Below are 25,084 nucleotides of genomic sequence, written 5' to 3'. Positions count from 1 at the left end.
CGAATAAATAATCCGAAAATGTGTCTGCAAATATTTCACATACAATTCGGCGAGGCCTCATTCGTACAGGTTGACGCTTTATCGCCATGTAACAAGCTCTGTGTGGAGGTACTCATGCATTGAGTACTCAGAACCGCAGATCCGATCGGTGAGGTCGTCGGAAGTCTGTTGGATCAGTGGATCTCCCAAAAATATCAATAAATCTGCAAATCACCATATAGGGAGTACGCTGATGTCATCAATATGACGTCATAGTCAAGCCTAGAATCCATATTTGGGCATGCCTGACAAGGAACTCCATATATGGGCATAAAAGGGACAGACGGGTGCAATGGGTACTCTGGCAACGGGTACAAACGGATTTGCATAACTGGGTGGGGCATGTATACTGTATGTTGCAACTTGCATCTACTTCCCGAGTAGACCGGTCTAGTTTGGGGGTCCTTGACATAAAAACGTTTGAGAACCACTGCAATAGGCTATGTATATCTCTCTCTCACACACACACTCTCTCTCTCTATGTATACTTTATATATAAATACATACTGCATAATGTATACACATTCTCTTATCACAATGGTCAACCAGCAGGAATCTAGGCTTGAATTGAATTATAGTATTGAAATATCACCAAGTCCAGAGAAGTAATTAAGTCAGGAAATCAGCCACAAAGACAGCTCTGCTGGTCCCACAAAATCAAGCACCAAGTGTGAATGTCATGCATTTTAACAAGTACATTTGAAGTGAAAATGTAAACAGGCAGTTAAACCATTGTGTGGCTCTGTTCTCCCCTAGATCTCATTATACCGTTTGGCAGTCTATACAAAGAAACACACCCCACCACACTTGTTGCTCCAGGTGCTTTCACATGGGTGTGTGTGAGTCCCCAAACACTGCCAACACACACACACACACACACACACACACACACACACACAGAATCAATACCAGCAAGACAAACTGGATTACCCATTTATGTAATACAGCCTAAAACTTGGGACGTTAGTGATTCCTTACCAGGCTCTTTGTCTGGGTTTAAAAGTAGCTATTCACAGGGGAGAATGAGGGCTCAGCTCATTCCCACAGGCAGCTGTTGTCAAAGAGGGGGGCGGGGTGGCTGGGGTCTAAGCGCACACATTTCCCAGACACACACCAAAATGTAATGAGTTGGCTCACACCTCAAAGGGAATCTGGGACATTTTTTGGGGGGTTTCTCTCTCACTCTATAGAGAGAGATTGAGATTTCTGTGCGTCTCTCTCATCCCATAGAAACTGAGTAGCATCCGTACAATGGTAAAGGCATAAAATGTCAATGACCATGATCGACAATAGAGTAATGACTAATTGTCAGCCACTGTGGTCTGAGCGTGACGGGGATAAGACCGCGACAACCCCTCTGCAGTATGACCTCTCCAACCTGCCCCCTCCCCCCCCCCCCCACCATATACACCTGCAGTTTCTACCTTTTTTTCTCTTTTAGTTTTGAGTCAAATCGCTGTAGGAGGTGCTTCCTTTTTATACCCGCCGTCTGCTCCTCACTCCCAAGCCTCACCCTAATGAGACAGAGGGTAATGGATTGTGTTGAACTACAACAGAAATGCACACACACACGCGCGCACATACACACGTTCACACTTGGTACTCTTGAGTTCCCACCTTTTGTTCTGTGACTCCTGTTTGAACTGTCTCTTTGAAGTTAACCATCTATTAGATACACCATTAGATACAAACACAGTTTTTTTGGGGGGGGGTTTTGTGCGGGTGTGTGTGTTATTTGTTGAGAAGTGTTGCTGAGGTTTTCCCAGGTCTCTGTATCTTGACAGTTGATAGCGTTTGTTTCCTTATTTATGCTCCCCCGCCGATGAACATCAGACATCCTCATCCTCGCTGTCCTCCTCTCCCCCGCTTTCTTTTACCCTCCATCCAAGTTCTCCCTCAAACTCTTCCGACTCTCCTCCTGCCTCTTTCATTCATGTCACTTCATGTCATTCATCCCGTCCTTTCCTCCCTCCTTCATCCTCAGTCTTAAGTCATTTTTCTCCTTGGCTCCTTTTCTTCAGCTTCATCCCACCCACCTTAGCTTTCTCCTCCCGCTGTCTGTCACGCCTTCCTCCTCCTGTTTGTCATCGCTCGCATCTTCTGATCTTCATCCTCTTTCTTCTACTTCACTCCTCTTCCTCCCCTCCCCTCCCCTCTCAGCCTTTTGTTCTCTTCTGCTCGTCATTCCTCATTCTCCTCTCCTCCTCGTGTTATCGTTCTTCCTGTCCTTCAGCATGTCATCTGCTTTTTCTTCACTATCTCCTCTCCTTTTAGTCCACAGCTCCCTCCACCTCTTCTCCTGGTTGTACATTTGAATGTTAGGCATGTACTGACTGAAGCCTAGTGATTTATACTTCAGCGGGCAACTGGGCATACAAGCCATTACAGTGAGTTTAACAGAATAAACCACAGTTCCTAGTATATCGCGGTGCCAGGGTCAGAGTCAGTGTGGGAAACACCCTGATTGCCCCCATTTGCTTCATTGTACTGTAGCTGTTTAACGACCAGCGAAGTGTGTGTGTGTGTGTGTGTGTGTGTGTGTGTGTGTGTGTGTGTGTGTGTGTGTGTGTGTGTGTGTGTGTGTGTGTGTGTGTGTGTGTGTGTGTGTGTGTGTGTGTGTGTGTGTGTGTGTGTGTGTGTGTGTGTGTGTGTGTGTGTGTGTGACCTTCTTGAGTGTTAGAAAGCAGGGTGTTGCTGTAAAAGGAAAAGGCATCCATGCAAACCAAATGGAAATGTCAAGATCAAATGCTTTATTTTGCATTAAAATGCTGTAATTACGAGTAACGGTGTGCAGGAGTTTGGTTAATTTATTTATTTTTGCACATAAAATACCTGCTTTTATCCAGCACACCTGTCACCAACAATACTCACAGCTGCAAGTGGCTTACTGTTTATAGATTCTGCTTATCCTTAATGGGTCTAAAATGCCCTGTGTGCCTGTGTTTTAATAACTACCACTTATAATGCTTCCCCCAACATCTGTCACATACATAAACTCCATTATTACTTGGAGGAAAGGGAGGGAGGTGAGAGCCTGCCGGCAGAGTCTTGGCAGTGGCATGTGGTTAGAGAATAGAGCGCCGTCTGTTGACCTGCTACTGTCATTCTCCTCTGCTCCTCGCCATTAGTAACAATTTAAAGTCAAGTACAGGTCCTTTCTTTTTACACCCGGAGAGTTCAATTACTCTGTAGGCGTACTGCAGAGCATACAGTAGTGGGCACCCAGACAATAGACATAACTAGCCTGCGGATATAAGAATCTAAAGATTAATGTCATTTGCTATGTATGTGAAAAGTCTCATGTTCATCACTCTCACCATTGTTTCAAATGGGGGTCAATAGTAGTCTAGAGATTAGACGAGGTCAGCAAAGGGTTGTTTAAACAATGGTTTCCCCCCTTCCCTCAGCTACCATGGACGTGCCCTTGAGCAAGGCTATTGGTGTGTTAATGTGTTTAACTGTCTTGAGTTTAGACTTCCTCTGCACCTGGAAATATAAAAAATATTTATATAAAGAAATAGAAAAACATGCTCAAGAATTGAAATATCCTCTTTCTAGTTTCTTTAAATCCCTTGGATGTTTGTGTTTTAATAACGATAACGATATGCGATATTGTTCAAATATGTACAAATGTAACCAAATGGACCCTTAAAGGGGTAGTTCACCCCCAAAATAACTTTTTTTCTATTGATTCCTCACCACCTGGAGCCTTGCATTCATAGATATTTTTTAGTTTTTGTCACATTCCTAAGCCAATAATTTGATTTTAATAAATTTGTCCCCATTGATTCCGGTAGGAGACACAAATGCATTTGTGTCTCCTACCGGAATCAATGGGGACAAATTTATTATAATCAAATAATAAAGGAAGGAATGCGACAAAAACAAAAAAATATCCATGAATTCAAGGCTCCATGGGGTGAGTAATCAATAGAAAAAAAGTTATTTTGGGGGTGAACTACCCCTTTAACCACTCCAGCGTCCATATTCTGAGGGGAACATTAGCCAAAAATAGCCACTCTACAAGCTCAAAGCGCGTCGCATTGCGACGAGTTTTTAGCTTGTAGATCGTCTGTATTTGCTGAAGAGTTTTGGTGTAGATGGAAAAAAGCAGTCCAAGTACAGTTGCAACCCAAGTCCGTTTCACTGAGACAAGAGGGTTTAAGTGATTACGGGTCCATTTGGTTACATTTGTACATTCTCTGAGTTATATGGACACTGATGATTTTACTGGAGAGTACATTAGTGTCTGTTTACCTGTCACTGACCTTCGGCCTCCTCTATCCCCCCCACCAGCAACTGCTGAGGGAGATGCAGCAGATGGCCAGCCGGCCTTTCGCCACCATCAACGTTGCCTTGGAGACGGACGAAGAGCCACCTGACCTGATTGGAGGAAATGTCAAGGTGAGCGTGACCTTTATTCTCTCTCGTCCTTGTCACCTGACAGTACCTATGGTACCTTCTCTCTGTCTCTCTTCTCTCACCCTCTCCCCACGACATGGTCAAGGCAGATGGCCGCCCACCCTAGAGCCTGACGTTTCTTCCAGTTAAAGGGACGTTTTTTGTTGCGACTGTCGCAAAAATCCACGCTAAGGGTTGGACAATGTCGCGTCTCTGCTCTATATGTAATGTGTCTTGAGACAACTGTGATTTGGCTCTATAATAAAATGTAATTGTATTGAAATACCTGTATAAATTTCAAGAGGGTCTCGGTCACCACCTTATCTAGGTTGCTGCTAGACTACAGTAAAAAATATTCCATAATCCTCACATGCAGGATTATTTTTCTTGTGGGGCACTGTTGAACCCCTCTTGGGGTGATTCCATTAGGTTCCTTGACAGCCGGGGAGAGCCCAGACTGAAGCTCACTTAGCGCCGGGAGTTTGAAGTCTAGTACGACTTAATGAGAAGGTCAACACAGCCCCATGTGTGAAGCCAGGACGTGCTTGATGGAAACGGGCTGCAGATGAGTGATAGTGCTAATGCTGCTTGTTAGACCAGGTACTGTACAGCGGGTTGGTGGCTGTGCATTCTAATGGGCGGGTTAGCTGAACTTTGCCGACTTGGAACATACTGTAAGTAGATGCTGAGGAGGATTAAGTATTCTGAGAGTTGGAATGAGTGAACTTGGGGAAGAGTTTTAGTTGGGTGTCATAATAGAGTGCGTTAATGGTAGAAAGTCTTGAGGTAATGTTGAGTTTTGGTACAGTTGAAAAGAGGTGGTGTGACAGGGAGCATTAGAGGTAGAAATGGTGTCAGAGTGGAGCAGCTGGCTTTAAGTTTATTTATTTTAGTTGTACGTGATAAATAGAGGGTTTCTGTTTCACTACTGATGTATTGCTGTTGATTTAGAAATAGACATTCAGCAGTATTCTGTTTCACTATTGAAATATTACTGTAGATTTAGAAATAGACATTTGGCAGTCTTTGAAGTAGAATTTAGTTCATGAATGATAGAGGTAATATGAGAAGGCCAGACTTGGTGGCTCAGTCGGTAAGAAGGCAGGGATATCTAACTGAAATGTCTGTGGTTCGATTCCCAACTGGAGTCCTGTGTTGCGTGTCATGCCCTCCCTTCCTGTCTATCTCCACTGTTCTGAATCAATACAATAAAATAGTAAAGTGAGCAGGACCTGTACGGATGATTTACAGATAAGACCAACAAGGGGCAAAAGGGATAGCCGTTTAGATGACGGCCAGTTGATGTGTGCCACACCACAGGGGTTAAAAGTTCAGGAGACCTGTTTCACTGTGCTGTTTCACTGTGCAATGTAAGTCATGAGGAGACAATTTTAGAATACCAATTTCTGATCAAGAGAGCAGCTATTGATGACTTCTTGTCAAATGTTTTGAATTACATCACGGCAAGGTAACTACACCACCCAAACCTTTATGATTGACTGATTGATAACAGTGGCAGCATCAGTAGAGCTTAAGTTGCAGCGCAGTAGATTAAATGGCATCATGGCTGCTCTTATAGAAATGGCAACAGAGTGCTCGGCACTCTGCACAGAGCCGTAGGGCCCGCTTACACCCATGACTGTATACTTGTGTGATGGATGACCCCGGAATGCAGATGCGTTGCAGAATTATAGGCCTGTTTCGGCAGGGTCGCTTGGGGCCCCGGGACAGTGACAGGGCCCATGCATCTCAAGGGCTTTGGCTTCCAACCGCAAGGTTACTATCAGTGAAGGCTGCAGGCCTCTCTGGGTAGAACTGTGGTTATTTGACTCTGCTAGAACAAGAGTAGATCACTGAGATGCTCCTATCTCCTGTATCTGGTTCTCCTTCTCTCCCCCTATCTGCTTCTCTCTCTCTTTCTCTCTCTTCTCTCTTTTCTCTCATCTCTATCTGGCCCACCTTCTCTCTAGCTATCTGGTTCCCTCGTCTCCTCTACAGTATCTGCTTATCCCTCTGTCTCTCTATCTGGATCTCTTTCTCCCTCTATCATGTTCTCTCTCTCTTTATCTGCTACGCCTTCTATCTAGCTGTTGATCCTTCTCTCTATCTGGTTCTCCTCCTCTATCTCTCTCTCTTTCTCTCTCTGTCTTTCTCAATTCCATTCAAAGGGGCTTTATTTTACATGAGAAAACATATGTTTACACTGCCAAAGATACCAAACATGAAACTCTCTCGTTCTCTCTCCCTCTCTCTCCTCTTGTATCCTCTTTTTGTGTCTCCCTTTTGATCCTCTTTCTGTCTCCTCTCCCCTATTCTCCTCTCTCTTGTCCTTACTTACCCTCCACTGATTTAATCTCCTCTGAGGTCTACTGCTGCTCTTATCTGTTGTTCATATGTTGTGTGTGTGTGGGAGATTTCTGTATTGTGTGTGTGTGTGTGTGTGTGTGTGTGTGTGTGCTCATGCTCGTGCGTACGTCTGTATGCATCTCTTGAGTCTGTCTAAGGATTTGTGTCATGTGTGCATGTGCGTGTGTCTAGGCATGTATCTTGCCCAAAACCATGTTGCATCAGAAGCCAGACCTCCTTCAACCCCTTCTCCCCTGTCTCCTATTCTTCCATCTCCATCATTCCCCCCCCCTCCCCATCCTTTCTCCTAGTCTCCCAATCCAGCCCCCTGCAGAGGAGCCGAGCAGTAGCAGAGATTCAATTTAGATCTTCTGCTTGCAGCTTTTCTCCCCTCTTCCAATGGCTCCCGTCCACATCACTTCACTATACTACCATACAGTACTATACTACCATACAGTACTATACTACCATACAGTACTATACTACCATACAGTACTATACTACCATACAGTACTATGCTACCATACAGTACTATGCTACCATACAGTACTATGCTACCATACAGTACTATACTACCATACAGTACTATACTACCATACAGTACTATACTACCATACAGTACTATACTACCATACAGTACTATGCTACCATACAGTACTATACTACCATACAGTACTATGCTACCATACAGTACTATGCTACCATACAGTACTATGCTACCATACAGTACTATACTACCATACAGTACTATACTACCATACAGTACTATGCTACCATACAGTACTATGCTACCATACAGTACTATGCTACCATACAATACTATGCTACCATACAGTACTCTACTACCATACAGTACTCTACTACCATACAGTACTCTACTACCATACAGTACTATACTACCATACAGTACTCTACTACCATACAGTACTATACTACCATACAGTACTATACTGTACTACCATACAGTACTATACTACCATACAGTACTATACTACCATACAGTACTATACTACCATACAGTACTATACTGTACTACCATACAGTACTATACTACCATACAGTACTATACTACCATACAGTACACAACGCCACACATCACTATGCTACCATACACTATGCCAGTGTTCTCAACGTGGGGTCTGGGGACCACCAGGTGTCCTTGAGGGGCTTGCTGGGGGTCTCCAGCTAAATGAGTGTTAGCTAATTCACCTTCACCATTATTGTACTGCACAAGTAAATACAACAACAGAGCGTACACAAGATGTTTTCACATCACATGTTTACGGGTTTAAAGAAGTGGGTGAAGAGGAGAGCAAGGAGACAAAGTCAACGGTAAAGAAAAACATGGCAAGGAGAGGCATATCTACATTTATACACATGGCATAACCCAGCTGGTACAGTGTGTACATGAGGTTAGACATAAGGTGCGAGGTGGTGACACTTTGTTAGGTCCACATTAGCAGCAGGTATGTACATGAGATTAGACGAGGTGCAAAAGAGTATCAACGCATTGGTTCACATAGAATGGTAATCCACATAGGGCAGGGAGATAATATACACAGGTTAAATCCACATGGTAGATCCACAAGGAACAGTACAGTCTATGGCCAGCCTGGTGACAGGTGGTGTCTAATTCTGATGGGAGCCGGGTGGAAGCTGTTCTATAGGAATTGCCAATGATAAAATAATTCTGGACCAAATGTCAGACCATATCAGACCAAATCATGTCCTAACAGTAAAACATATTCTTCTTATATAGTAGTCCCAGAGATAAAAGATCTTATCAAAAGGGGGTCCATGGCCTAATGCATATCAAATTGTGGTCATTACACTACACTGTTATCTCTAGCAGGTGTCCACATCCACGACCATGGTTGTTTTATCAGCAAGGCAACCATAAAGTCATTATGACCTATGATAGAAAATCTGATTGAAAAGGTTATGGTGTTAATGGAGTGTGGGGGTGGGTGTATACAGTACATGTGTTAGCGAGAGCGTGTGTGTGTGTGTGTGTGTGTGTGTGTGTGTGTGTGTGTGTGTGTGTGTGTGTGTGTGTGTGTGTGTGTGTGTGTGTGTGTGTGTGTGTGTGTGTGTGTGTGTGTGTGTGTGTGTGTGTGTGTGTGTGTGTGTGTGTGTGTGTGTAGTTACACCACACACTGAGGGTTGAGGTTGGAAATCATTAAAGTTGTTTACGGCCGTGGTAGGAAGTCTTCCTCTCTGATGCTGGCGATGTGAGATATATTCACCTCTTCCTCCCCGCTCCCCTCTCTCGCTCTCCCCTACAAATGGAGCCGACGGTCACAGCCAGATGATTACCTTTGCGATTCGCTGTTCCGCTCCGCTTTTTTATTTATAAGCAGTACCAAGGGAGAGTGTGTGGGGGGGGGGTCTGACACAAGGGGGGGCAAGTAAAGATAGTGGCAGTGGATATGGGGCAGTCATGTTGGTTTATCACCTGTGCTTTTTGTATTATATTATATATTTTTACATTAGGTTACCTGTTGAAGCATTATCTAGACTAGAGATTGCCGCTAAGAGCACAGTAGTACACACTAAAATCCTGACTGTTAATTTTACTCTTAGAGTTAAATTAACCCCCAGGACTTCACTGTGTAAAGATAAGTCTAAATTCCCTAACTGCCTACGTTGTACGCATATATAGCGTCAGAGCCACAGCATCCCGATTAGTGAATGTTATCAAAACCTGTATCCATAGAAAGATGCAGTATAATAGAGGAGGCAGATTGTTTTCTTTTTTTCCCCATAAAAAAACAACTGTTGAGTTACCGTAAACCTCCATTTGTCAAGCTGTTGTTTTCCCAGTCTAAAGAGTCATTACTTTGCAATATTAATGCACCAGCATTATTGTAGCCTGTCCAAACACACACACGAGGAATCCCAGACAAATAAACTCAATCTCTCCATCACAGTTGGGGCTCCTTTTTGGAAATGGGATGTGCCTGGTGACTCATAGCCAAAGGCAGTTCAACTCTGTTAGGGCTGGGCGGGGGCGAAGGAAAGGAAGACATCTCTGGCTGTTGCTAAATACACCAGGTGCATTCTGGTGTACCGCCACGAAGGTGCATATGCTCACTTGCTCAGGCTACTCTTGTGTGTGGGCATGGTATGCATATGCACAGCCCACATGCTTCTGAGTGTGTGTGTGTGTGTGTGTGTGTGTGTGTGTGTGTGTGTGTGCGCGTGTGTGTGCGTGTACGCACGCACGCACGTGTGCTTGTATCTTTCCATACGCGTGTGTGTGTGAACTAACTCCGCTTAGTAGTGGTCAGAATGCTGCAGGAAGCTCCAGTTAATTACTGAAGGTAATTTAACTCAAACCTTAACCCACTCTGCCTGGACAAGCCTGATAACTCTGTGTGTTTTGGAAGGGTTTTCAGTGGTCTAAAACAAAGCTCAGGAATGCCTCTGAGGAGAGAAAATAGCTTTGAGGGAACATCTCACAGAAAGCATATGCACACACAGCTAATTTAAAAGTACAAATAATTGAATTGACAGAAGGTTTTTTTAAGTCCCTTAATTTCTTCTCAAGAGAAAATGGAGTGGGGTGCTGCTGTTGACAGAAGATAAATTGCGCTTTTTTTCCCAACGTCGGTCCAGCTGAGGTTTTTCTTATTTTCAGAGAGGCATGACTCTCCCCCCAAGCGTGCACAGCACAGCACACACACACACACACACACACACACACACACACACACACACACACACACACACACACACACACACACACACACACACACACACACACACACACACACACAGCCTTCCCACCCACATATTCGATTCCTAAACCAAAGTCTGTCAAAACGTGAATCATCCACCGGCGTTGCATTTTCCTCTTAAGAGTTTTTGCCAGGTGAATGAAGCAAGTCCTTTCTCTCGTCCTGTTCCCAGTCAACTCACCATGCAAACAACAAAAAAAGCGTAATTTCTTTGGAACGTGAGGCGACAACGACGATGCCAACAACAGTGGTAAAATAAGACAGGAGATCGGTAAACAAGCCGGACCCTGAGAGCACGGCAACCATGAATAAAACAATCTGTTGGACAGGTGTGTTGGACAGCTGAGATGGAGGAAATGTGTGGTGGTTCATTGTTCAGCCAGATCCTCTAGTGTTTGATGCGCAATTATTAAAACATCTTGTGGTGTGTGTGCATGTGTGAGATTATAGAGAGTAATATTCTCCTTACGTGCGTGATGGAACCCAATTTCGAAATTTGGTTTAGGATTTTAAAACTCCTGTATTGTGAGCCCAGCTTAAACGTATCATACCGTACATTTCAACCAGGGGATACAGGGGTTGGGGTTGGGGAGGTATCACAGGGTGACACTCGAATACAAGTTGCACTAATTGTCCAGTTTGGGACAAATAAACTTGACCTTGAGGGCAGTCTGCTGTGGTAATGTTCTCTAAATGTACAGTAGACATGTAGCGCACTAATTAACACATCTCATACTGGTGACGTTGTAGTTTAGCTAACATACCCAGTGAGTCAGCTGTGCAGCCAAACAGTAGGGCAAACACAATAAAACACTCAAAAAAAAATTCAAAACCACTACACACTTAATCTGCACGCTTTCCCTCACTCACTTGCCCACTTACTTTATCCAAGCCCTTCGTTCAGTGTTCTTCATTCATTCCATTGCATGCTCATTTCACACCTCTTCTCACTCACACACACACACACACACACACACACACACACACACACACACACACACAGACACACTATGCCTATTCCCCTCTCCTCCCTCATCTCAACTAAACTGTTCATCGCAACTAAGAAACGTTGTCCTAAACTGAGGGACACCTAAGTACATTTAATGTATGAGACGCACACAAACACAGAGAGAAAGAAAGTTAAATTTTTCTCTTCCTGGAACACACTTTAGCGTGTGTTTCTCATCTCCATAATTTTATATTTTCACAGGGCCAGTAGAGTTGTTTATTATTGGCTCAATATTGTTACTCCTCTGCCTGCTGGACATACCTGAAGAGAACACGTTTTCAGTTACACGAGAACATGCATCCAAAACAGAATTGTCCCCATTGTACCACATATAAGAGCATTACGGAGGATTGACTCTCCCCCACATTAACTAACACACACACACACACACACACACACACACACACACACACACACACACACACACACACACACACACACACACACACACACACACGCACACACAGGCATACTGTATATTATACATGCACCCACAATCACAGTCAAAAAGCATACAAGACCCATTACTGTACCATCATCCTTTTTACACACACACACACACACACACACAAACACATATTTTTTGGCTCTGCCTCACCTTCCCCCCCCCCACCCCCCATACACACACACATGAATACGCAAACATATTTCTCGCTCTATCTCACCTTCTCCCACACACACACACACACACACACACACACACACAGGTCTGTGTAGCAGCTCCCAGGCTGCTTGTGTGACAGGCGGTTTTGGTGCTAGTGTGAAAGGTAAGCCTCAGAGAGATGGAGCACAGAATGGCATGTTTAAAATGGGTCAGAGTCTGAATATCATTACTGTCCTACTCACTCTGTGCTCTCACTTGTGTGTGTGTGCGTGTGTGACAAAGTGGAAGGAAAGTGTATTTTTATGTGCGACTAAGAAGGTGAGTCACGTATATGAGCTTGAGTGCGTGAGAGAGGGAGAAAAAGCAAGAAGTGTGTTTTTGTGTATTATATACAGACACACACACACACATCACACTGTAGTTGGAATACCACAGTGGGAGTTGAGCTTAACTCTCCAGTGTGCTGGCTGATGTGGGCAGGGATTTGGGCTGAGATGTGTGTGTGCGTGTGCAGCGCGCAATCGCGCATACAAGCTTGTATAGTTGTGTGTATGCAAATACTATTTGTGTGATGGTGTCATAAGGATATGAGACCATGCCATGCCCTACTTTCCTGTTAGCCCCTGTTGTTCGGCTCTGGGACTTAAAAAAATAAAGGGAGAGAGAGCAAGCGAGGTAGACGAGTAACCATATTCAGGAGAGGGCAGAGCGGGCTCTGTTCCTTCCTGTATCCTCACCCGAGGAAAAGCCATGAATACTGGAACAGGCACTGGCTGCGCCCGGAGATACGGACCCTAGAAGTGTGGGAGGATCCTCTGTATATATATGGATGAGCTGCAGATCAACACAAGACAGACAATATTAGAAACAGTGTGAGTGTCTCAGCTCACCATGCCCCCCCCCCGTGTGTGGAGACATGGGAACACATACTGTAGTGTACCGTGCTACACCGAGCGGCCCACTGTTGCAATCTCGTCTCCTCAGATGCTCAGACTGCGGCCTTTTTCATGTCTGCGCCGTTTGATAGCCAATCGTGTTCCATGCCTGTGACAGCCCCCCTGACTCCGTCCGCTGGTTGTGTGTTTGTGTTCTTGGTTGCTTTCCTGTACCTCTTTTTGTCTATTAGCTGGCAGGAGACGGGGATTATGGCATTCACCTGGGCCCTGTGCATCCCATAGCACATAAGCAGGTCTACTCGGTCATTCTACATCCAGCATCATTCTATATATCTCCCTCTCACCCAGAATTGCACGTTTCTTGTTTAGTTTGCTGTTTGTGTGGTTCAGCATCCTACAAGACCCCGACATCATTCGTGTCATTACATACACTCACATACACCGCTGATGAACTTGCTGGCACACTCCACAATATACTCTTTTGTTATTTCTTGGCTTATTTGTTAATTAAATTCCTTGAGTTGGGTATATTCAGTTGCTGTGTCTCCCTTATTGTTACTGCCTCTGAGCCTGGTTATAACAGCGCCTCTCACTTTGGCACAAAATTGTGTGCACTCAGCAGGGGGGGACATCCAGTTTCTTGTGTGTATATCTCTAAAGGGATTGTTTGGAAGGTCTGGGAGAGGTTTGTGGGGTGTTTGTTTCCGCTCTGTGTACTGTCTTTACAGGAAAAAAGGGATAGTCACAGCAAAGCCCCTGTTGTCCGTGTCTTTGAAGACCGCTGGCGCTGAATGGGATTTGTGAGGCTTGTCGATGTATAATGCCTTGTTTGTCAGCTTTTTTCCTTTTTTGTTTGTTGTTGTTTGTCTTTTCAGACGGTCCCTAAGCCCATCGCCCTAGAGCCTTGCTTTGGCAACAAGGCGGCCGTGCTCTCCATCTTCGTCCGGTTACCCAGAGGCACCGGGGGCATCCCTCCCCCCGGACAGTCTGGTAAGATGCCTCACTACCTCTCTTCAGCCCTTTCCCCCTGCATTATTCTCCCTCTATTTGATCTTTGCATCCTTTAATTCTTTGCAAGACCATGCAGTCTCTTTTTTATTTGCTCCGAACCACTCTTTTAATGCTTCCTTCTCCCTCTCTCTGTATGTATTCTGTCTTTCCCCCTCTCTGTTGTTTTGCAGCATTTTAAGGTTTAGATTCTTTCTGTTTATAATCCCTCATTTAATTGAGCCCATTCTCTCTCTGTTTTTCTTCTCTCTCTCTCTCCCTCATCGTCTCTCGCTCCTCATGTCTTTTCCATCTATTTTCCTCATCAGATGTTGGTAAGCATCTTCTCCTTGTTTGGGTTCTCGTCTCTGCTTTCTTCTTTCTCTCTGGTTCTTCCCTCCAGTATTTCCTTCATCTTCTGTTCTTCCTCTGTCTGTTTTTCCTTAATGTTTTTTCAGTCTAGACTGTTAACACATTAAAGATGCAATCTTTCAACCTTTAGCTTGTTTAGTTTTTTTGTTCTTTTTTGTCTGTGCTCCTTTGGGGTCTTCTGGAGACTCATTAAGAGACAGATTGAAGACTTTAGACTGAGACTAGTTTGCAATAGTTCTCTGCTCTCTGTCTCTTGTGCATTAACATGTCTTAAGGGCTCATATTTTAGGGTTTAAGTCTTAAATTCAGAGGTCTCAGAGGTCTTAAAAAATCTGCTTTAATTATGCACTTATTCCCTAATTAGAAATCCTAACACTCAGCAATGTGAAAGAATCAAGTCATGAGGCAAAAATATAACAAACAAGAAAGGTAGCCTCAAATGCAAAATATAGGATTTAATAGGGTACAAATGTGCTAGAAATTATTGAATAAGAAATCCAGGGCTTAATTGTGATCAGGGATGTTTGAGGAGTGGTCCAGGTAAGGTTAAACATTGTTGTGGGTAGATTTGTCATGTGTCGTGCTGATCTGCTGCTGATCTGAAACGTGCTTTCGTGTTAAGGCACAGGCTGTCAAAAAAACCTGATTTAAACCGTTGTTTCACAGAGAAATATCATTTCCCCATCCTTTCTTTACTACAGACATCTGTAGGAGCTTTGAACTACCTTTTTGTATAAAACTTTGGGAAATAGGTCAAGAAAGTACTTGGTTTCGTCCAGCATCCCAAATTCAGGACAGCAATGCTTATGTGACTCTTATGAGTCTCGGAGCTACAGCGTAGCGGCCCGGGAGGTCACAGATAGAGCTAAGTGTCATATGTCATGAAAATAATGAGCAACAATACAATCTGTCAACGATTAAACATTTACAGCAGTTATCCTAAGCAGGCGTACTGTATGTTTTGGCAATATACTATACCTCCCAATAGTCCTTCTGTCTGTCTGTGGGGTGATTTGCACACACAAGGTGAGCGAGTTATAGCCTACTTTTAAAAATCTGAGTAGACTCTGTCCTACATTTCTATAGCATTACAGATTCATCCTAAAGTAACAATCTAAAACTAAGTTTAGAACTTATTCTGTCTCCTTCCCTCCAGAACTTTTCCATTTACATATAGGATGTGTTATTTTAGTCCATTCTTGTTTGAATTCATCAATGATTACACTTTTCATTGATGTGTTTAATCGAGGCAGCACACACAGCACAGGTACTGTATTGCTGGTTAAAACCGAGCTTGAAATGATCACTAGCCTATGATCAATTACTGTATCTCTACGCCGCTAGAGATTCATTAGCATACCGTATGGTCAATCCAATAGCAATGACATGCTGGGACACAGTGGAATTAAATGTGGGGACTGAATCGCAATGTAGCACAATTATCAATAAAACACAATAATGTGCTTACAGTATGTGTATCATTTTATTCAGTCGCCTTTCTAAAGTAAAGCATCTGCCTCCAGTTTTTCATGACATATGAATAATAATAGCAGATCTATACGCTCACATGTCACATCTTGACATGATTTTTGTTTTGTTTTATGTTTATTTTATATAATCCGTTAAATTGATTAGTTAGATTAATTGTTGCACCTCTAGTCAGTTTTAAGATTAAGGCAAACGTCAAACATGAGCGCCCCTAGCGATTTCTTTGTGTCATCTGAGGACGTGCTCAAAATATGGCAGCATCCTGCAGTGTCTTGTGCAATCTATTGACCCACATTTTACTTTGCTCCATAAGTACACACTTTTGAAAATATTTTGTGCCAGGGACCCCCAGAAGATTTAGGAAAAAAAGTTTTAAAAAAGTTTAAAAAAAATATTTTTGAATTGCCAAAGTGTAAAAAGTGGATAAAGTGGCTAGATGAACACATTTTGCTGGGGACTCCCTGGAACCTCCCAAGGACCCCTGGGGGTCCCCGGACCTCATGTTGAGAACCACTTGTCTACATAAACATATTCATAGACATTCATCCACAGAAATATACAGTATACAATAGTATGCACAATCACACAAGCTAGAACATTCACACATACACTGCCACACATGCACAGTATGCAGTAAACATAAACTAGCATACACACTAGCACTTACAACAAGTTTTCCCATCAGCCTCATTATTGTTCAGCTCCTCCGGTCACCTCAACCTTGACCCTACATCTGTTTTCAAAATGTCCGCTGGCAGAAACAGGTGCTTCCAAATAGCCGAGAGGAGGCAGTTCTCAGATTAGCATCTGGGCCTCGTTCGGCAGCTTTGATCTACTCTCCCTCACTTCTTCAGATCAAGGAGTGGGCTAATGGTCTGAACATGGAACGCTGAAGACGTGTTGGGCTGTACGATTAGCGCAGGATGTGATTTTATCCGCAGCCGTTCCCTCAGGGATTTCTGCGTGTTTTCGCTGATTGGTATAGGCCATAGATGTTGGCGCAGGGTAAACACAGCCTGCATCAGAGATGAAGGTGAACGCAAGTTTGCTCTCTGGAAGTTCACAGCGTGTAGTGCATTAACTGGCGGTAATGAAGCATCTCATAAGTTGACGATCAAATGCATTTGGAGAATGTGCACGCATTGCTTTTGTATGTCCAGACGTGTGGGAGCATCAATATGCATATTTGTGACTGGTTATGATGGAGAAAGAGCCTCCCCAAGCAGACAGTGTTTTCAGCAGAGTAGAAAAAACGTCAAAGAATTATTTCATACGTGCGTGCATGAAAGAGACAAAACCTGTTGTTCAGAATAGCGTCCCATAAATTTAAAGGTTGTAGTTTGAATTCCCGTAGCAGCCGTGGCATCCATTGATAGCCAAATGTATGTGCTTAGGTTCTGTAACATAACATATACCTAAAATAATGTATAAACTAAAGTGTGTGTGTGTGTGTGTGTGTGTGTGTGTGTGTGTGTGTGTAGGTCTTGCTGTGGCCAGTGCCCTGGTGGATGTCTCTCAGCAGATGTGTGTGGGCTACAAGGAGAAATCGGGAGGCCTGCGGAGCCGCAAGCAGCAGCCCAGCGCACAGCCCGCCACCTGTATCTGACCACGCCCTTCCTCACCTCCCCCTGCGCCTCCTTACAGTCTCCGCCCCTAACAAAAAGCCTCCCATCAACCTCTGCCTCCTTTCCTCCCCTGCTTCGGCCTCCGGTCCCTTTCAGAGACCCCCCAAACACACACACACACACACTCCCCCAGCCCTCCAGAGCCGTGCAGGGGAGAGGTGCATGCTGGGACATGGAACTGGAACAGTCAGGTGGAGAGAGCGATTGAGGGGAGGGGGCCTGGCTGTCGTCTAGGTGGACTGAAGACTCGACTGGGCCTCCTCCCCCCCTCCACTCCCCCCCTTCTTCCTTCACTTGGGGAACCCCGAGGTCCCCTGAAACTGACAAGAAACTGGATAAAGGGAGGGAGAGACAGGAGGGATGAGGGTGGTGGAGGAGGAGGAAGAGGAAGAGGGGGCTCTCCCAGCCTCCATCCTCCACCCTACTGAGGAAGTGAAAAAAACAAAAAAAACATCCCAAACCTTTGTCCGATACCCGCCTCGTTTAGTGTTCGAGGCGGCCACGGCTTGCTGCTAGAAAGAGATCCTCATCATGTAGGTGTATTTCTTTTTTTCTTCTTTTTTTTATCAAGAGACTCTGCAACAAAACCCCTGTTCAGTCGGTCATGTTGTACTTAAGTTATTATTGTTGCTGTACTTATTTGTTGTTCTTTTATTATAATTTTTTTTAAATATGGAAACTAACTGAATAAGGTCTTATTTTGTTCAATTAGAGCCTAATGCACGCACATACACATACATAAACAGACAGACACACATACACACACATCTTCTGCTCCTCAACTCTCTGAACCCCCCCATACCCCTTTCTAAAGACAGGAACAAATTGAGCATATAATCTTGTTCGGTTGTGTACTACTTGTACACAGACAGGCACAAACACACAACACAGAGTTCCAATCCTTTCAACACCCTCTCCTCTCCTACATACTCCTACGTTGTCGCTTCTTGTCGGGCAGTGGCTGTCAGTTCTGGATGAGCGCTGAAGTCTCATGTCACCAGTGCAGCTCTGTACCGTTTGGCCTCCACGCTTAACTAAACTAGCATGTTCAGTCTTCCCCTTAATGAGGATTTACTGTAGAGTGTCAGCCAAGACCTTATCTAAAGACTCTGTGACATTTCTAATAGGCCTCTCTGTGATTTCCACCACACACTTTCTCTAAAAACTGGTGTTGTCTTCACAGCTTGTCTACAGCTTTCTGTCTCTGTTTGTCTATCTGTCCCATCCCATCTGCCCATGGCTGGCTTCTTTTTTTCTGTTTCTAGCATCTCTGCCATTTTATTCCCAATGGGCCCCTCAACACTTTGCTTTCTCTTGGTTTCTCACTTTCTCTTTCTTATCTGTTTTTAAGTTTTGTCTGTCGGCCTCTCTGCCCACGTCGTCTGGGTGGCTACTTGCCTGGCTGTTCTAACTTATCGGCCATAGTGGAATAGTGGGCGTGCGCAGAATAGTGCACACAGGGAACTGCAGCCTGGCACACATGTCATCTGCACTCTAGCTAGATGGCAACCCGGCACTCATTCAAACTTTTCTAGCTAATTAACTCTTCTGAGCCACAACAAAAGCACAGACACACACACACACACACACACAGAACCCTATTGGTATTGGTACTTAACGATCGTCCCATTGGCAGTGCTGTGGGTTGCGTCGTGCTCCTGGAACAGCCGGAGTATAGATCTGCTGACACAGGATTGGCTGGAACGATTAGTCTGATCTGCATTAGAGGAGATCTGGGGCCACAGTTCTGAAGGGCCCGTGGGAGGGAGGGAGGAAGGGAGGAAGAGTGACAGTGAGGTTACAGTAAAGGGAGATATTGCAACCTCTGAGATATTTGCCTGAGAAATCCATGGCCTCTAATTGCCTCTCTCTGTTCCCGAAGGCTACGCATGTTCAACCAGTGTGTTCAGTGCCAATTGCTCCATGTCCTCAAGCTCTCTGAGGCTGCCCAATTACCCTCTGCACTTAGTTTCCGTGGTGTCTGCGCTGCTATTGGCGATGCTACAATGGAGTCCTATAGCACCAACAATACAACAACAAGCACATGGGGTAAAACAACTTGGACAATAACAGTGTGCTAACATAGACGTCACCAGAGTGACACTCAACTGTGTGATAAAGGAGGTTGACGCAGGAGTTCCTCTGATCATATTGGCGCCTTTGTGAAACGGAGCTGTTCACACGCACAGTCATCCCGCGGTACACTGCAGGGTAAAGAAAAAATAGAGCCTCGCTTTTTCACTGAATTACCTCCTGGAATTATCTCAGAATCTCCTGGCCTTGTCTCCTGGGGTTCCTCCATTATGTCCTGTTCTGTGTGTGTTCAATTCCAAGACGTTTTTCTTTTCTTTTTTTCCCACCTCTTTTATCACTTCTACCTGTCCGTGCACCACCCTTATCTTAAATCGGCTACCCCATTTTTTTTTTGTTAGTGGCTATAGAGAAAAAATATTTAAAACCCGGAATGAAGAACACAAGGCAAATTCAGGCACATTGAAAGGCAAAATAATGTCCCAGAGATGCTTTATTTAAAACAGAGCCACTCCTTTGAAATCTCAGAAGAAATTTCCAGTGTTGTAAAGAGCGTTGGGAGTTGCGAAAGTGTAGAGCAGCAGCATCCGTTAAAGGATGTTAACTTTGCTTTGTCAGGTCTCAGGTCTGTTTTTGTTGTTGTTTTTCAACACTTTTTGTTGTTTTGTTTTTTTAAGTTAGCAGTACCAACATTACATTGTTTTTCTTTTACTTTTCCACTCGAACTCCCATCCCCTCTAGCTATAATAATTTGCTAAATAATGGAACAAGGCTTAAATCAGTTAACATTTTCTATTTTTTCTTTTTACATCCATGACAGTTGCCCTGTAGCAGTGTCACTGGTTGTGTACTGCGCCAGTATTCAGCAGGCTGCTCCTGCACTCTTCTAATGGCAGGGCATATTCCTGTACAATTTTCGCTTCTGTTCACAAGCCCCGCACAAGCTATTAACTCCCCGCCCTCGCACGACTAATACAAGTTCTAATAACAAGCGTTCTCGCCCTAAAAAAAACCCATCCTACTCAGTTCCTAGTCTTTGCACGCGTTCAGCCTATTGGAACTGTTCGCATTCCTTGTTAAAGGGCACATTTCTAGCACTGAAGAAAAGGCCAGGGCATAAAGCATGAACAAAGCTGACATTCTGTAATTATAGCAGTTTGAGGGTGTTTGTAATGGCCTTTGAATGGTGTTGATACGACATTACTTCACAAGGCTGTTGTCAGACCTGCGCAGTGTAAGTACTTCTCATCCACTCCGTTTACTTCCTTACATGTAGACATGTAAAAAAAACATTTAAGTCAGACCAAGGTTTGCCGTTTTTAAGACTTCTGTCTTCAATTCTGTCACTTCTGTGGAGATCAGTGTGGAAGATTTACCACCAGACAAATGCTGGGGATTTTTTGACTGTGACTGGATACGTTTGTCTACAGATTTGAACAATGATGAAAGTGTCTGACTGCTTTTGGGATACTTAGGTTAATAATAGGTTTATTGCCCTTCTGATGATTGTACTGTCTTCAATCTTTCAAGTCAAATTTATTTTGCAATCAACTCTAGGGATTCGTTTTAACCTGCTTGGTGTACAAGATGGACATAGCTTGACACATAACACAATGAATAGTGTTTAGCAGCGTTTAGCTAATCACATCAAAGATTATATGTTGCTGTGAAAAAATGTAGGATGCTTCTGGGATTGTCATCTTATCCAGCACTAACTATCCTATTGCAGTAAACCCCACTCCCAGCAAGTTCAAACACTATGATTTGTAACAATTTGTTAGCAATGGGTTCCTTCACCAGATCCAATGTTTGTTAGTTTTTGAATTATCCAGAAAAAGGGTATGTGGTTAACATATGCTTAAGAGAGGTTAACATTTTGTTCTACGACATTAATTCCTCCCTTTAATATCTCAGACATGAAGCTGTTATATGCTTTTTAAAATTATATAAATTGTGTATGGCTCATTGTTGAACAAAATGTGAATATCTTAAGCCTTTGTTTGCTACAGAGCTATTTTTCTTAATTTATCGAAAATGGGAAATCTGCTATGAACCCATGCCAGAAATAATTTCTGGGATAGCCTGCAAAAACACATCACTAGTCACACTGTCAGGGGTTTCACCCAAAATATGTTTTGGGGGGAACATTGTGACTGTTCAAAATATAACAAAAGCACAGATGATTACAACCTTTAAAATGTGACTAGGGAGAGAGCTTCAGATTGTGAATAACCTCAACAATATTCAATAAGTTCAATATTTAATCAACATATTATGCAATAGCAAGTTTTCCTCTCATGCCAGCAATCACCTTATCAAAGGAGGTTTTACTTTATTATTTTTTTAACTTTGTTTTGGAATCAAGCATTTCATATACAGTATACACTTTTTTTTCCCCTGAAGGACCCTGTTTTACAGCTGATACAAATGTACTGTAGAACTAATCCCATAAAGGGTAACGATTGTTCTCTGTAAATGAATGTACGGTTGTGACAAAAGGCTGTCACCAATCCATAAACCAGCCTGAAAATGTATGTTTAAACTGACCCCTATTCACACGAAGAGAGCATCACCCTTTGGGTAAAGAGGCCTGCCCCATAACAAAATGTTATGGATTTGACAGAAGCTTGTCAAAGTGTGCTCAAACAAGACACTGAACCCCCAGACTTACACAGTAATTAATTTGCTCTCTTTATCAAAGGTCATGACCTGGGTTTATGTTTCCACTTCCACTTATCTATCAGTGATTCTTTCCATGGGACAGAAGACAAAATGTGTGTTAGTCAGTCTCCCTTCTACTTTGTAAGGCATCTGTGCTCAGTAACTACACAGCCCTCTGTCTGCCCTGAGACTGGGGACCACAACATTCACACCTCCACTCGGGCAAAGCATGAACATCAATGCCAGGTGGTATGGTCAAGCATAACTGGGTCAACAGTATTTTCAAGTCATTCAGACATCCATTTTAACATGGTTATACTGCGAGTGGGCTTTATTCATCAAGAAAACTCAGTTCAACGACCATTCAGGAAACTCAACTGACTTTACAATTGTGATAGTCTATGCATTTGGGTGCATCATCTGACATGGCAAACCCCACCCATTTGGCACAAACAACATATTACTTGTGAATTGTTTTTTTGCCCAGGTCAGCCCACCCCAGCTTTCTGCTCCGTACCTTCCCAACAGTGCCATCGTAACCAAGGGGCAATTCCCTTAATCCACCCCTGGTCTCCAAGCCTCAAACTCTCTTTGGTGGCACTTTTATTTTACAATGGCTTTATTCCATCTTATTAAGTTGCTTATTGATCATATTCACATGGCAGCCATTTTGCTCTTATGTCATACTTGTGAGTGGTGGGGACCCTACCCCAACAGGATGTATGTATGATGTAAGGGAAACATTGCATTGGCAGCTGTATGAATGTGGTCAATTACAGTACCTACCCAAAAACACTATACTGTAAGAACAGTGTGTAAATCTCCCTAAAACTATGTAAGCAAGCTATTTGTTGAGCATTTACACAGAATGGAAAAGTATTTTAAATGGAAATTTATTTACAAAAGTGTAAAATATAAATGTGTGTTTTTCACTGAGCACGAAACATGATCTTTAATGTGGAGTACTTAAAACACTTTTCCATAGTTTGATACAGATCTGAACACTGGAATAGGGCCACTGTGAGGTCAATTGTCATCCTCTTTCTTTCTCTCTGTCTCTTTGTATAGCGGCATTATATATATATATGTATGTGTGTGTATATATATGTATATATATATACATATGTATATATATATATATATATATATATATATATATATACACACACACACACACGTATATGTATATGTATATATGTGTGTATATATATATATATATATATATATATATATATATATATATATATATATATATATATATATATATATGTATGTGTGTATATATATATATATATATATATATATATACACACACACGTATATGTATATGTATATGTATATATATATGTATATATGTATATATATATATGTATATATATATATGTATATATATATATATATGTGTGTGTATGTGTATATATATATATATATATGAGGAAGTAGTTTGTTAATATGTATAATTTAGCAGCTATGATCTTTTTTGTTTTTGTAAATAATGAGAAAGTATTGTGAATGACATTTGTTGAATGGTTTAAAAAATCATTTATGGCAAAACTCTCAAGGCTTTTAAAATGTGAGTACAGTACATAGCATATTTTGTATGTGAGACAGCAATGTAAAGACGAACAAGCATTACTAGAAGCTGATGAAACTTGCGCGTAAAACTTGAGGATAATAGCTTACTGAACTTGTAATTACAGATGTACATAAAAGAATGACAGAACATTTTTGTCTATTATTAAATGTGAAAACACAAAACTGTTTGAATGTTTTTTGTTGTCTCCGCCAGGCTGGCCGGAAACTATGTTTTCATTCCTGTCCATCCATGTGTCCGTCTGTGAAAAGCTAATCTCCAGCACCGTTGAACTAGCCTGGAATCCAGCCCCGTTCAACTGCCTCTTTTTTTTTCCCACTTTGGCTGGCAAGCGTCGTATGTGCAAGGGCTCTCGAACTCCCGCCGAAGATTCTGATTAGTCAATGGGCGGGGCGGGACCAGAGCCTTCCAATTAAATGGTCTATGGGCTGGGTGGATCGGAGCCTTCCAATGTAAAATTCAAACCACTTCCCTTCTTACTGTGATTCGTTGAGCACTATCCAATCAGTAATGACGTGCCTACATAACAGGTGACGTAAGGAAACAGAGAATTGTTCTGTAGACGGCCAGACTGAGAAGCAAATAAAAAACAGTACGCTGAACGGAACAAATCAGTCTCGATTCCAGGCTACCGTTGGACCGATTGGTGTGAAACTTTGCATGCACACTCCCTGGAGTCCAAGGAAGAACCTCTGCCCCAAATGTTTCTCATCGGCCTGTTATAGCACCACCAGGAGGCCGATTTTTACTAATAAAAAACCAATAGTGTTAGTAGGAGTAGTAGGAATAGTAGGAATCCAGTCAAAAGTAAGTGTCCATCGAATCCAGTTTTATTCAATTCGGACGTGGCTTACCACTTGGTCAATCACGGCGCCCCGTTATTCACAAAAACAGCAGACAGCACAATATATAGACAGACATTTGGCAAGTTAAAACTCCTCCTAGTTCACTGTCAGTCAATCACAGACGAGCTCTAAAAATAATGGCTCTGGGTCAGCCCCCTGCTATCACTCACACAATGGACACGCATCTGCCTTATTTCAGAAGATTTTGACAAATGACATTCTTCCCTTAACTCTTATCTATAAAACTGTTTGTGTTATAAGCTTGTGTTATAAAATTATTGTACAACATATTATTAGCTTCAGAATAAACCCAAACATATGTATTTTTTGTTGTATGAATAATTTAGCCAAAAGAGGTTATTAAAAAGACACGGAGAGCTTTGTCTCCCCCACCGGGAGGAAACACCATGACTACTTACAGTTTTAAGAAGAAAAAGATCAAGTTA

At 42.9% G+C, this 25,084-nt stretch overlaps 1 protein-coding gene across 2 annotated transcripts in view; it reads left to right on the top strand.

Moving 5' to 3' along the window:
* atrn (attractin) overlaps window positions 1-23,284 on the top strand; it is a 162,872-nt gene extending 139,588 nt beyond the window's left edge. For both annotated transcript variants that reach the window (XM_080413852.1, XM_080413851.1), the window contains exons 27-29: window positions 4,336-4,443; window positions 13,911-14,025; window positions 17,364-23,284. In XM_080413852.1, coding sequence (XP_080269978.1) covers window positions 4,336-4,443; window positions 13,911-14,025; window positions 17,364-17,488 — 348 coding nt within the window. In that variant the 3' untranslated portion in view covers window positions 17,489-23,284. The remainder of the gene's footprint in view (window positions 1-4,335; window positions 4,444-13,910; window positions 14,026-17,363) is intronic.
* The last annotated feature ends 1,800 nt before the right edge of the window (window positions 23,285-25,084 follow it).

Source organism: Gymnoscopelus braueri, assembly GCF_963280865.1.
Source record: "Gymnoscopelus braueri genome assembly, chromosome: 19".
Lineage (NCBI taxonomy): Eukaryota > Metazoa > Chordata > Actinopteri > Myctophiformes > Myctophidae > Gymnoscopelus > Gymnoscopelus braueri.
Note: the sequence above shows the minus strand (reverse complement) of the source record. Positions and strands in the feature narration are given on the sequence as shown.